Source organism: Polistes canadensis, unplaced genomic scaffold, assembly GCF_001313835.1.
Source record: "Polistes canadensis isolate GaletaPanama2010 unplaced genomic scaffold, ASM131383v1 scaffold_192, whole genome shotgun sequence".
Lineage (NCBI taxonomy): Eukaryota > Metazoa > Arthropoda > Insecta > Hymenoptera > Vespidae > Polistes > Polistes canadensis.
Window position 1 is genome coordinate 155,493 of NW_014569739.1, and position 13,623 is coordinate 169,115.

Consider the following 13,623-nt stretch of genomic DNA (forward strand, 5'->3'; position numbering starts at 1 on the left):
TTCTTTTTTTCATCGATAACAGAGTAAAAGTACAGCGCGTGGCAAATAGGAAAATGCGCATGCGCGACCACGTAAAATGTTCAGTCGGCAACAAACTGCCAACAAACGCTACTTCAGTGCCTTCGAGACAGTGTTGTCATTTGCCTTATTGTTTACCACGTTCTTTACAAGATGTCATCTGGTGGCTGGGAAGTAGTTGGAAAAAATAAAAAGGATCGTAGTAATGGAAAAGCAACTAAATTGACGAAAGCAGAAAAGAAGAAATTTATCGAAAATGCTCCAAAAGTCGAAGATTTTCGTAAGAACACGTTTAACCTAACTCAATGTTTATCTATAGCTTATCTTTATCTTCTTTTTACCAATAAAATTTCATGAATATTTTGGTCGATTTTCATTTAAATTTATTAAAATGATATAATATTTTATTCATATCTATTAATATTTTCATAATTGTAAAAATATATTTGGTTATATGATCAAACATGCACTATAGATGCCAATTAAAGAATAACTTTCATTAAGTGAAAGCGTGAAAGATTATTAATAGTATATCTCTTTTTCTTAGTTCCGTTAAATCAAGTGAAAACTTTGTATGACAATTTGGAGAGCAATAAAGAAAATAAGAAATTAGTTAAGGAAAAAGACAATAAGACAAAAGAAAATGAGGAAAAAAGAAGGCAACAGAAACAACAGCAACAACAGACTGAGAAAAAGAAACAAGAACCTAAGGAGAAACCACCAAAGACGATAAAGGATGCGCTTAATGCGGTATATACGTATAATTTGTATTTTTCAATTGGATTTTTATGTTACAATTTAATATATATCGGTTCTGTTATATTTACAGATTAATCCAGATGATTTCTCAGATATTTTAACTACTGGTAAACTCCAGTATCCAGAAGCTCCGTTAATATGGTTAAAGAATCTCGTTGCGTATCTTAACGTTAAGATACCGATTGAGAAAGAAGATGCTGTATTTTCTGGAAAACCTAAAGATTATCCATTAAGCATCGTACCAAAATCAATATCATCTACCATGGAAAGAGCTGTTAAAATGGCGGGTGAACAAACGGCTCAATTATTTTATGAAATTACTTTAACTACCATGGCTACCGATATGGCCAAAGGAACACCCGTCGTTGGTCATAAAATATTTTTGCAACTTTTGGCACGTTTAAATCCAAAAATGACCATAGCTAATATTCCTAAACTAATAAGCGTAAGAAATTCTTATCAGAATAGAAAAACCATAGGTTTGTCTTTACTTTGGGCACTGTCACAAGCCGGCGAAAAAGATTTAGTCGTTGGTTTAAAGGTATGGCACGAAGTGATGTCACCATTATTGATAACTAAAAGTTATGCCAACTATATTGTACAACTTCTGAATGATCTTGTCTTTGGCCATGAAAACGTACAAGATCTTACTCCAGAACTTTATTTAAATATAATAGAAGATACTTATTCTGGAAAATATAACATTCCTCTAACTGTTGGAAAGGATATAGATATTAGCATTGAAAAATTAAGAGTAAGTGGTTTTTTCTTTTTTACAAAGAAATTAACTAACTTAATTATATATATATATATTCATAAAGATTCAAAATAATAGCTAAAAGTTATTATTATCAATATGAATTTATTTTTTTTTAGTTGATATTATTCAAAAATAAAACTAAAATAAATGATTCAAATTTCTTTGAAACACTAATTGGTAAAATCAACCAGAAAATAAATCAAAGCTATAGAGATGAATTAGTAAAAGCACTTGCAGATTGTATTATTACAGATGTCCATTGCCTTTCTACTTGGAAATCTATTTATCTAAAGAATTTATATCAATCTAATCTTCTTTTAACATATATCGGTAAGAATATATATTTCTATATTAAATAGAATTAAATTTCAGTAATCAAACATTTTTATTTTCTTTTGTTTTTTAACAGAAAACAAATGGGATTCCTTAAAATCAAATCTGAATACGGAATCTTTCAAAGAAACTCTTTTGTTCTTCCAAAATAGTAACGAAAAGTGGAAAAAAGGGAAAGAAGAAAGCCTTGCTAATTCTTGTATCAAAATACGTGACGTAAGTTGAATATTGTAATTATGATTTGCTTGATAATTTATTACAAATATTATGCTCTAGCATACAAGGATAAAAAAGAATTATGACTATTAAAAAAATGATGACTGTCTATATAAATATAGATTTTGCAATAAGAATATTATTATTAATGTCTGATCACATAATTTATATTTTAACATTTAAACTTTAGTTCAGTATTATTCTCCTATAATCTAAAAGGCAATAAATAAGTAACGAAATACGTAGTAAGCAAAAAATCTATATTTATGGTATTAATGTAAAAAAAAATATTTAAAAAATATCTTATAAAGAAATGGTGAATATATAGAAATAATATAGAATACAATAGTACCGATTATTGTGTAGAAAAATTAACTATAAAACTAAACTATAAACTATGTAAGTTCAGTTAGGTCGTAAATTCTGTTCCAAAAAGTAGAACGAGTTAGTATTTCCATATAAACCGACATAAAGTAAAGAAATTTAAGCAAACGTCTAACTTCACTTAAGAAAACTCAACTGTACTTATTGTAAGTACTCTTCAAAATTCTGATTACAATTTTAAAAAATAGCGCGCTAATTGAAAGATATTTTGAAATACGCGTGGTCCAATAATATAACGACAAATGTATATACGCGTTGTCATTGGTTGTTTATTATTTCGAAACAATCGGTGATCTAAACAAATGTTAATCGCATTCATTTAAATCTTTTTTAATTTTATTTATAATTTGTTTTGGTTAGAGCTTTAATTTTTTTCTGATATACGTATGAATAATCCTAGAGGTTAGGTTGTTTCGTATGCGCACTATCGATCGCACGTTACCCTTCGTCATCATCAGTAACGACATTGACATCGTATGTACGCTTGTATTAGTTCTTTAACGATCTCTTCTCTATTATCCTGCGTGAATATAATAATACAATTAAATCTAGATTTTCTTTAACTTTTAATTCTAGAAGGTAAGCTAACGATGTGATATTTGTTATCGTTTATTCTCATCTATCTACAATATGTAATTAATGAAAGAGAAAATTATTAGATAACAATTCGTTTCTCTCTCTCTCTCTCTCTCTCTTCCTCCTATTCTTACCAATAGTAATTCCGTTAATACGATTTGAAAAACCTTGTCGTTGTTACATATTGATTTTCCTCCTTTTAATACTAATTATCATAAATTTTTATTTACGTTTATTTTTTAGGCAATATTAAAGAAAATGACTGCTTCCAACGATAAAAAATTTGCTTGGAAAAAAGGAAGTTTATTTTTGTTAATACTTATTGGTGCTATTTTAACTTATGATTATCAGAAACATGGCAGTTTTGAAGGTAAGTTGTATTATAATTTTGTTGTCTAATTACTAGCTGTTAATTATTTTCTATTTTATAGTATTGGTGTTGTTTGTTTTTGTTATTTTTATTTTCTTTTTTGTGTTAGCTTCAGATACAGGAAAATTTTTAAGAAATAGTGGAATAACTGCGCATACATCGAAATTATGGTCGACAACTAAGGTGTATACCAACAAAATAGGTGAAACTATAAAAGATAGTTCACCAGAATATCACAAAGCTGCTGTTGACTTTTGTACACCATACATTAAATTAGGAGTTGATTTGTATCTGATAACAAGAAATCTTTCTATGCGATTGTATAATAATGTAGCATTATGCATAGAAAAAAATGGACCTGTGGTTCATGAAACAGTATGTATACATGTAAATTATTTTTAATATTAGCTTGTATTTTTATTAAACGCAACTTTGAATTGTTTATTCTTCTGCAGATCGAGCATTATTTTCCGGGAATGATTGAAGAAATTGAAGAGCAAAGCATTCGAGGGCTTCAACTCGTTAAAACTTATTCAATAATAGCCGGAGAAAAACTTACCGAACATTTCCATTTTGCAAGTCATTGGTTACAAAAAAATGTTTTCATGTAAGTTTTTATATAATATCAAATTATTATGTAACAATTGTAGTTTTTTATAATTTTATTTATTTTTCTTTTTATTTGTATTGATTTTTTTATTATCTTGTTTCAGCGGCAAACTCAGTCCAGAAAGTCTTCAAATTTTTGCTAATCGTGCTATAAATGTAACGCAGACGTACGCCAGTCAAACTTACGATTGGGTATACGAAAAAGTACAATCATTTTCAAAAGTTTCATGAAATAACTTAGTTATTTAATTTCCAATTGATTTCATTGTTTGTAAATGAAATCGCCTCCTGTCTCTGCATTTATTTGTTAAGAAATGAAAGAAAGGTTGTATAGTTTCAATGATCATGTCATAGCGGCCATCGTACCTGTGATATTCCAAAAATGTGTCTCCTATCCAAATCTTGGCATTTATAATATGCATTTCCGAAACATTTTGAATACTTATCGACGATAATTATATACGTAAATATGGAATTTTCTTTTTAACTTGTTACTAGTATCAGAAACGAAACACGTGTGTTAATGAAGACGAAATTTTAGTTTAATAACATTTATCTAATGTATCATTAATGTATTCGAAAAATTTTTTTCTTTTTTTTTTATGTATACTCATCAAATAACATCTTAAATAAAATTTATTATTTTTTCCGATATACTCACAAAGATATTCAAAAATTATACTTTTTAAATGTTAATATAACATTACATAGAATAACAGATTAATAAAAAAAAAATTACAATTTGTAAATGTTTTCATAGTAGTAATAATAAAAACAGACAAATAATCTATGAAATTTAGCAATCATTATTTAATACAAGTGTACAGATAATAATCGTATGAATACCAAATAATATATTAATAAACTTAGCAATAAACAATTATTATTAATAATTATGGTAATATTAATTAATAATGATACTATTAATAATAATAATAATAATAATAAGAAGAAGAAGAAGAAGAATTATGATAATATCAATGAAAGTGCATCTGATTGATGGAAGGTGATGTTTGTTGTTGGCAATAGCAATAATTTTAACAAAAATAAGTAGGCACACGTGAACCGATTTTTTGATAAATTTAGGCTTGTAGATTTATTTTCCAATTGCACCAAATGCACCAAAAAATTAGCTCGTATATGCTTATTTATTATATTGTAGTTTTGTGTAAGAAGAGATCAATGGAACGTGGCATCCGAGGATAACCACGAAAGCTATGCGTGTAAAAATGAGATTTGCCCTTTCTTCTTATCTTTTATATATATATATATATTTCGTTTTTTGTCAGTAAATGCTTCTGGTAAACTTTAAGTCTTGCTTAGAACGCGATTTTTTTCATATCCCTGATTATTCGTAATAAATACGGCACGCATATAAAATGCATATGAACAGTGCTTCCTTGAAAAATATGCAATTGTTACTCATTCATTGCGACACACCTTATAAATCATTTGGAAAAAATACTTTCATTGTATTTTTGTATATTTGGTTGCAAAGATATTCTTCCTCTTCATCCCTGATACGAGCCAGTATCTCCAATATTTGACTGCAATATATTAAGAATATATAAATAATATATTTCTCTTTTCTTTTAATCTTGTAAGACGGTATTAATAGCAGGAATTACTTACACTATCGTACAGGGTTCATTTCTTCCTTTGACCATACGATCGGGTTGCCATTTCTCTTTTTTAACAGAAGGAAAATGAGTAATAACATCCTTCGCGGAAGCATGGGTTGCTCTAATTTCGCACCAAGGACAATCCGTTTCGATCATAAGTCTGTCTGACGGAATAGATGTGATCGAGAATAGGTTGTCTTCTGTTTTGAGAGAACTGTTAACATGAATTACTGAAAAATACAAGTTTAAATAATAATAAATGTAAAAGACAAACAATAATTGCCTACCATCCATTAATACCGATGTACAATCCCAATTGTAAAATAGAATTAGCTTCTTCCGGATTACCGTCGAAAGAATGAACTACACCAGGAGTTATTTTATCCTTGTGCTTTCTCAAAATGCGTACAAAATCTTCACTGGCGTTACGACAATGTAAAAACATCGGTAATTTTAAGATCGAACACAAAGACAATTGCATTTCAAAATATTTTTTTTGAATCTCTTTGGGACAAAATTGCAATCTATCGTAATCTAAACCCATCTCTCCAATGGCTATTACTTTGTCTTTATTTTCCAATGCTAAGTCTGACAATGATTTGAGATAATCCTCTGGATTTTCATGCTCTTCAAATTCATTACAACGAGTTGGATGACAACCAACCGTCGAAAATAATCGTTCTGAAATACACATTGAAATATAATTCAGCTTAGAGAGCCAAATTTGATTGATAAAATGAAGATAAAAGTGTAATACCTCAGAAATATTTGTATAATAGCATAAGTTAAATGTGTAATGCCATTCGCATGCATTTTCTTGTCACAGATACAGAACAGAATCACAGCAACCATAGCATCTCTCTCTCAGCATTTCCTTCTCGCACAATTATTGTATAAAGATCTAATGACAATAAATATAAGTTATGTTATATAATATAAAATCTATTAACTCATAATCATGAGAATTATGTACTACAGATAGAGCTTTATGTTGTTCCTGATAGAGAGACGCGACAGTAACAATGCTCCATTTATTTTCATTATTTATTATTTTAGTTAATACCTTAGCACATTGTCATCAAAGATTTTTTACATGCTCATTTAGTTAATTAACAAAAAAATAAAATAAAAAACTCACCATCCGTTTTAGCTATCTCTAAAGCTTTTTTGCTCTCCTCTATATTACCCGCAGTGATAATAATTCTTGAAAGATTATTGTCCCAACTGCGCTGCAGAACTTTATCTAAATCCGGCTGATGTTTCTGTGAACCATGGTAAATTCCTTGATACATAGGATCAGTTAGATTTGCTCCAATATCTAACAAAATATTAAATTATTTAAATATTTTCCTTTAATAATCACACTGATGCAATTTCAATTTTAAATATTTTTTTACACACACATGTAGCCATTATTATAATTATAATATAACTACGTTAATGAAATTAAATAATTTCAAAAAAATATATAAATAAATATGATACCTATAAATTTTCGTAAATTAGTCATTCTGGCAGCAAGCATAAAATATGAATATTGAATGACAATCGAAAAAAGGCACGGCACACCCTGAGAGGTTAGCAGGTGTCCTTTAGTTAACCGGCTCTATGAGTTGACACATGGACGATAGTACTGTTTCCAAAGCTTTGACGTTTTCATTTCCCATACGTTACAAGTAGTGCTAAGCTATCATTGGTGCAATTTTTGTCTTAGAGCAACCACTTCATTTGCGAGATCTAACAAGAGATAAACTTCAGGGGTGACAACCCAGAAAATGTGATATGATAACGAACTCGAAATTCCTCTATCGATATTGAAACGTTTACGATACTTTTTTTATTAATTCATTTTTCACTGTGTGTGTATAATACATAACAATAATAATAATAAAAGGAAAAGACAAAAATATAGATTTAAAGTAATATTAGTTTTTATTTGAAAAATGAAATAAATTTCTATATAAATGTATAAACAACTATTACAGTAGTTACAACAATATATAATATTATATTAAATTATAATTTTTTCTTATAATTATATTAATTATTTTTTACTACAAGAAATAATTTTTACAAATGAACATATCAATCCTTTTATTAAAGGGCCAAATTATGGATTATTATTCCTTTTTTCTTTCATTTTTACTTTCTTCTTTATTAAAAATCTTATAATACAATTAAAGTGCCATATTAATCATGCATGAATCATTTTTAGTAAGTCTTTTTACTTCATCATTTCAAATTGATATTAGATTAATTTACAAATGTGATAATAATCTTACAGTATTGCAAATGCACCATTATTACTAAGTCTTTTGTTCTGAAACTCACTGAATGTGTTAAACACGTAATTTATGAAAGTAGTATTATTGAAGTGACTTAACAATGGCATTGATTTTTTCTACACATTCTTCTTTTTTTCTATTGATAATTGATTCTGCTTCGACGAATTGCTGACGACCAATTTTTCCTGGTACTAGTTTATCTACATAGAGCGATTGTTGTTGGTTGTAAAGTTCTCTCAATAGTTTGTCATATTTTTGGAGTTCTTGAACACGTTCATACATATCTCCAGACTCTCCCTTCAAACGTTGAGCTATTTCTGCGACAGCGCTTGTTGCACTTTTGTATTCTTGATTAATGCTCTTTACAGCAGATAAAAATGCATTGGCATCTTTGTTAGTTTTTACGTAATTCAATTGGTCATCTAATTCATTGTACGAGGTTACTCGACGGTCTTGTGCAGCTAAGATTTTCTCACATTGACCAGCAATACGTAATTTACTTTCTGATATTTCATCCTTATCAATAGAAAAGTCCAATCGAACATATGTTATGACCAACAAAAATAACAAATACAATGCAAGTGCTACAAGTAGCGGTTCTTGTAACATCAAAAGACGGGGGAAAGTATACTTCAATTTGAAATTTTGAATATGGTTTTCAACTAAATTCTTTTTAGTGACAGAAATGACAGGACGACCTGTAGTATCCAAGTAAGTATAATGTAAGCCGTCTGGCAGTCGTGTAGCTGGATATGGTAAAGTTAATTTAATGTTACGTGATCCTTCTGGTAGAACAATTTTGACAACTAATTCGTCTACAACCATGTCATCAAAAATATGGTCCAATAATCTCATTTCCAATGCATATTCATCTCCAGAATGGAATAAATACTCATAGCTGGGTACATTATAACCAATTGTGTAACGTGTTTTCCATCCGCCAAATAATGGAAATCTTGGTCGCAAATTCAATTCTACGGAATCCTTCTTAATACGCGTGTGCGATGTAGAAATATTTCCGATTTCGTCTCTATAATAAATGTCAGAAGCAGCAGCAGGCAGAATAGTATCAAAACTTTGAATGCTTGCTTGTCCGGTTTTAGTTTCACGTGCATATTCGTAGCGAGAGAAAGATCCCTTTAGTTGAGCACCAGTGTGTACTAAATCGATGCTTTCTTCTACAGCAATATTACCCCAATGAGATATCTCAATAGATCTTTCGATTCTAGTAACCGTGAGGAATTTATTATTATTTTCAAAATGTACTGTTAATTCCTCATAAGAAAATGGTGGTAACTTTTCATATGGTCCATAAGTAATCGTTGAATCACTTTGGAATACAGGTTTAATTTTGGAATAACTTTCAACGTTACGACTAGGTAATGATACAGTTGTAGTTAATTTTCCAACAGTATAAGGAGTATAGATGTAAACATTTCCAATGTATTTAACAAGTTGTTTTTCTTTTTGCGTAATCTGTTTAGGATGCGGTATCAATTCATGAGTAAATATAGTTTCTACTTCTACAGACATTGTACGACCCTGTGATAAGGCATCTTTGAGATCAATAGAGTAAAATATTTTATCTGGATGCTTGTCTACTTTAGTTTCTTTAACTTTGAGTTCTATTCTTCCAGATTCGCGTTGAGCAGATATGTAACTAAGAGTGCCTTTATGACCAGAATCAATGGCAAATAAAAATTGTCGTATTTGTCGATCTTTACTTCCATTTTCTAATATTATTCTCGTTGTTATCTTCGTCAATTGTGATTGCAAATCGATATGTTTCTCCACTATCTTCAAACTTAAATCCGGATCCACGAGGTCAGCGGCATTAAGAAAACGAAAATGTAAAATCAAAAATAATGCGGTGGTACTCCATATTATATTACTTAGATGACTTCGAAACATACTTTTTGTTATTAGTTTGATCTAAGAGAATTATTTATGATTATTCTACTAATTCTTAGAGTCGAGCCGGTAAATACGTTACTGACAATAACTGACATGAACGTGGCGTACCCTTATGGCGTTTAAAGGCATTCATCAGACGTGGCTATCAGTCTTACCAAAATCTACTAAATATTTCACTATAGTAACTTTTGGAACCAACATTTAACAAATCCAACTCCTTCATGATTTTTCCAATATATTTCAATTTTTAAATACATTTTTTTATAAATAAAAATTATATAAATAATTATTATTGCTACTTATGATTTTCAAAATGATTGCTTTTGAATTTAACTTTTACAATGAAATGACTAGTGTAGTCACAGTTTCCGTCTTTATATTAGTTTCTTGAATGAACTCAATAGAGTCTTCCTCTTCATTCGGAATACCTCTTGTGGCGTGTTCAACGTAAGTTAAAAGCTAATTTTTTATTTTATTTTATTATATTTTTTTTTATATTATTAACGAATTTGTGTATAATTAGGTTCTTTAAATATTTTCATATATAAACTTTAATTAATTTTTCACAATAACGTGTACTTTTAATAAAAAACTACTAATTTATTTTATGCTGAGATACACGTGGCTACTTATTGAAATATATATGTAACTGCATAAGATATATTTCGTATAATTAAACTTATTATGATCTTAGAATATTATTAGAATTAATTATGAGAGATAATATAATTTTTCTTTTTAATCAAATGATTTTTGTATATTACCAATTATTTGAGGTTAGCTTTCCTTTTTTTTTTTTTTTACTTTTTTTACATATGATTAAGATAAACTCATGCATGTATAAATAATTTGTAAATATACAATAATACTTAATTAAAAAATTGTTTAATAATTACAATTATTATTATTGTAAAATATATGAATGATAATTTAATAGTAATTAACTGTATTCTATTTTAATTTAATTTATATTACAGGTTGATCATAATTAAACCACAACGTTAATATGTCAGGAGGTCTAGAAGTGTTGGCCCTCAAAGAGGACGATGTAACTAAAATGTTGGCTGCATGCACTCACTTAGGTGCAGAAAATGTTAATTTTCAGATGGAACAGTATGTGTACAAGAAGAGAGTCGATGGTAAGATACATTCATATGCGTAAATATATCTATAGAATGTAACTGAATAAATTGAAAAAGAAAATTATCAATAAAATATATTAATCGATAGGGGCTGGTGTAAATGTCATCAATCTTCGTCATACATGGGAGAAATTATTATTGGCTGCACGTGCTGTGGTTGCCATTGAACATCCTAGTGAAGTTTCAGTTATCAGCTGCCGTCCTGCTGGACAAAGAGCAGTTTTGAAATTCGCTGCACATACTGGTGCCACTCCTATTGCTGGACGTTTTACACCTGGTGCATTTACTAATCAGATCCAGGTACTAAACTTTGTGAAATCAGCTTATAATTATTCAATAATCATTTACTTTTATACATGATGATAACAATTATTACAGAATCAATACTTGTTGTTTTAATTGGCTTAATCTTTTCTGATTTTATTACAAGATAACATAATAACAAGTAAAGATATTAACAAATATTAGAATAAATATATATATTCATTTTAGGCTGCTTTCCGTGAACCACGTTTGCTCATCGTAACTGATCCGGCTACTGACCATCAACCTATTACTGAGGCCAGTTATGTAAACATTCCTGTTATTGCATTTTGCAATACTGATTCGCCTCTACGTTTTGTCGACATTGCTATCCCTTGCAATACTAAGAGTTTCCACAGTGTTGGTCTCATGTGGTGGCTTCTTGCTAGAGAAGTTCTACGACTAAGAGGTTCAATCCCACGTGAAACCAAATGGGATGTTGTTGTCGATTTATTCTTTTACAGAGATCCTGAAGAGGTTTGTATATTTATTGATCATTTTATTTAACTTTAAAGTTCACGTTTAATAAAACGTAAATTGTAACGTTTCAATTTTAATTGTTTTGTAGGCTGAAAAAGAAGAACAAGCGGCCAAGGAAATTGCACCAGCTAAAGAATTCGTCGCTCCTGTTGAGCCAGCAGCTGCAGCTGAACCTGGTTGGGCTAATGAAGTTGATACTGATGCCGTTCCAACTGAAAATTGGGCTGATGAAGTTGCAGCACCAGCTCCAACACCAATTCCAGCTGCCACTGCTGCACCAGCATTCCAAGCTGGCGGTGATTGGGCATCCCAGGTATTATATTTAATCTTTAGAAGATAATATTTACATGTAATTGTACTTATTTTCTGTAAAAAAATGTTATATATTTTATTTGTACAATTTTAGGCTCCAGAAGAATGGTCCACTACACCAACTGCTGCTGTTCAAAGTTGGGGAGGTGCAACCACTGAAAAATGGTAATTGCGTTCTCTTTGAGCCTAACATGGTTTTTAATTCACTTTGTACAACATTTCAATAAAGTGATGAAAATACGTTTTTATTTTATTTCTTATCTTATTTGGTATTAATAATTAATAATACTTCCTATAGTCGCGTATTTACCATCGACACGTGACTGTCGCTAATTGTTTCACATTGAAAATCTGACAATAAGAAATTGCATTTGAAAATTGAACATAATCGTGACGTACGTATTAACCAATTGATTAATTTGATATCACAACATATTTATTATAATGGGAAATGTAAGTGATGTGTATTATCTATTACAACTGGTACTACCAGAAATTTATATTTACATACGCGTACGTATATATATAAATATTTAACCTTAACAAAATGTTAATGAAAAATACTCGTATGACAATATAAAAATAGTTCTTATATTCTCATTTTTTTTCTATTTTTATACATTTATCTAAAAGGATATTGTTCTTCGTGAACTCCCATGGCTTGGGAAATCAAATGGGGATGAAATGGATGATTTGGAATCTAAAGCACGTAATAATTACCCTAAAAACATATCCCCAGATTTAATAGCTCTTCCTTGTATCTGTGCTCTTCTATTTATTATCCTAATTATTTTTGGAAAAGTGTTCAAAAACGATACCAGTCATTATTCTTCGGTTACAAACGTTTCCATGTAAGTTTAATCGAATTGAACGAACAATGATTTAAAATTGTAAAATTAAAAAATTACATCTTTCGAATAATAGATCTAATTTAGACCTAACGATCATCTGCCGATGGTATATGCAAACTCCAGGATAACAAATCCTTTGCATTCCTGTGGTGATACACTTTTTTCTCAAGAAATACTTCAATCCAATATTCCTCTTCAATTACAACGATCAAAGGATTTAAATTTCCCGGGTTCTTCGATCACGAAGGTACGCTCTGAACATTCCAAGAATTCTCAAGGCACGCAAACAAGCCCGCGAGTTTTAAATAAATCATTCCAACCCCAAGAATGGATTGTACGACGTACCAGAAGCGGCCAAATTTATGGAAAATATCCTGTATAAATATTAAAAAATTAATCTGTGAATTTTTTTTAAGTTTTTTATCGACACGATTATTTTAGATCGTATATTTATGATGCAATTTTATTATTTATTTCATATAATGTTATTTGATATTTATTGAATTTTACCGATTAACAATGTTTATTTTTTCCTTTTCATTTTATGGTATGAAATTTATTTTTACAAGAAATTGATATTTATAATTTTTTATTTCATATGCATTTATATGTGTATATTTTTTTAGTATAATAGTATACATTAATTAAGATTATACTGTTTATAAATTTGAGTATATTTATATATTAAT

At 29.3% G+C, this 13,623-nt stretch overlaps 4 protein-coding genes across 4 annotated transcripts; 2 read left to right on the forward strand and 2 right to left on the reverse strand.

Annotated features, from left to right (window-relative positions):
- Positions 1 to 96: 96 nt before the first annotated feature.
- On the forward strand, positions 97 to 4,261 carry LOC106789595 (transmembrane protein 214-A). The gene is made up of 9 exons (XM_014753957.1): positions 97 to 298; positions 566 to 768; positions 848 to 1,531; positions 1,654 to 1,867; positions 1,947 to 2,086; positions 3,290 to 3,416; positions 3,526 to 3,791; positions 3,872 to 4,023; positions 4,130 to 4,261. Exons 1-9 carry the CDS (start codon positions 172 to 174, stop codon positions 4,254 to 4,256), a joined length of 2,040 nt encoding a protein of 679 aa, XP_014609443.1. The 5' UTR covers positions 97 to 171; the 3' UTR covers positions 4,257 to 4,261.
- A 662-nt stretch (positions 4,262 to 4,923) lies between these two features.
- On the reverse strand, positions 4,924 to 7,410 carry LOC106789599 (putative deoxyribonuclease TATDN1). The gene is made up of 5 exons (XM_014753960.1): positions 7,133 to 7,410; positions 6,786 to 6,965; positions 5,935 to 6,328; positions 5,658 to 5,861; positions 4,924 to 5,572 (listed from the first exon to the last, which is right to left on the reverse strand). The coding sequence occupies exons 1-5, from the start codon at positions 7,170 to 7,172 to the stop codon at positions 5,467 to 5,469; spliced, it is 924 nt and encodes a 307-aa protein (XP_014609446.1). The 5' UTR covers positions 7,173 to 7,410; the 3' UTR covers positions 4,924 to 5,466.
- Positions 7,411 to 7,773: 363 nt separating this feature from the next.
- Positions 7,774 to 9,981, reverse strand: LOC106789596 (dolichyl-diphosphooligosaccharide--protein glycosyltransferase subunit 1). Its single transcript, XM_014753958.1, has one exon. The coding sequence runs from the start codon at positions 9,841 to 9,843 to the stop codon at positions 8,014 to 8,016; it is 1,830 nt and encodes a 609-aa protein (XP_014609444.1). The 5' UTR covers positions 9,844 to 9,981; the 3' UTR covers positions 7,774 to 8,013.
- A 211-nt stretch (positions 9,982 to 10,192) lies between these two features.
- On the forward strand, positions 10,193 to 12,336 carry LOC106789598 (40S ribosomal protein SA). Its single transcript, XM_014753959.1, has 6 exons — positions 10,193 to 10,293; positions 10,824 to 10,985; positions 11,077 to 11,288; positions 11,481 to 11,768; positions 11,860 to 12,084; positions 12,178 to 12,336. The coding sequence occupies exons 2-6, from the start codon at positions 10,853 to 10,855 to the stop codon at positions 12,250 to 12,252; spliced, it is 933 nt and encodes a 310-aa protein (XP_014609445.1). The 5' UTR covers positions 10,193 to 10,293; positions 10,824 to 10,852; the 3' UTR covers positions 12,253 to 12,336.
- Positions 12,337 to 13,623: the final 1,287 nt, after the last annotated feature.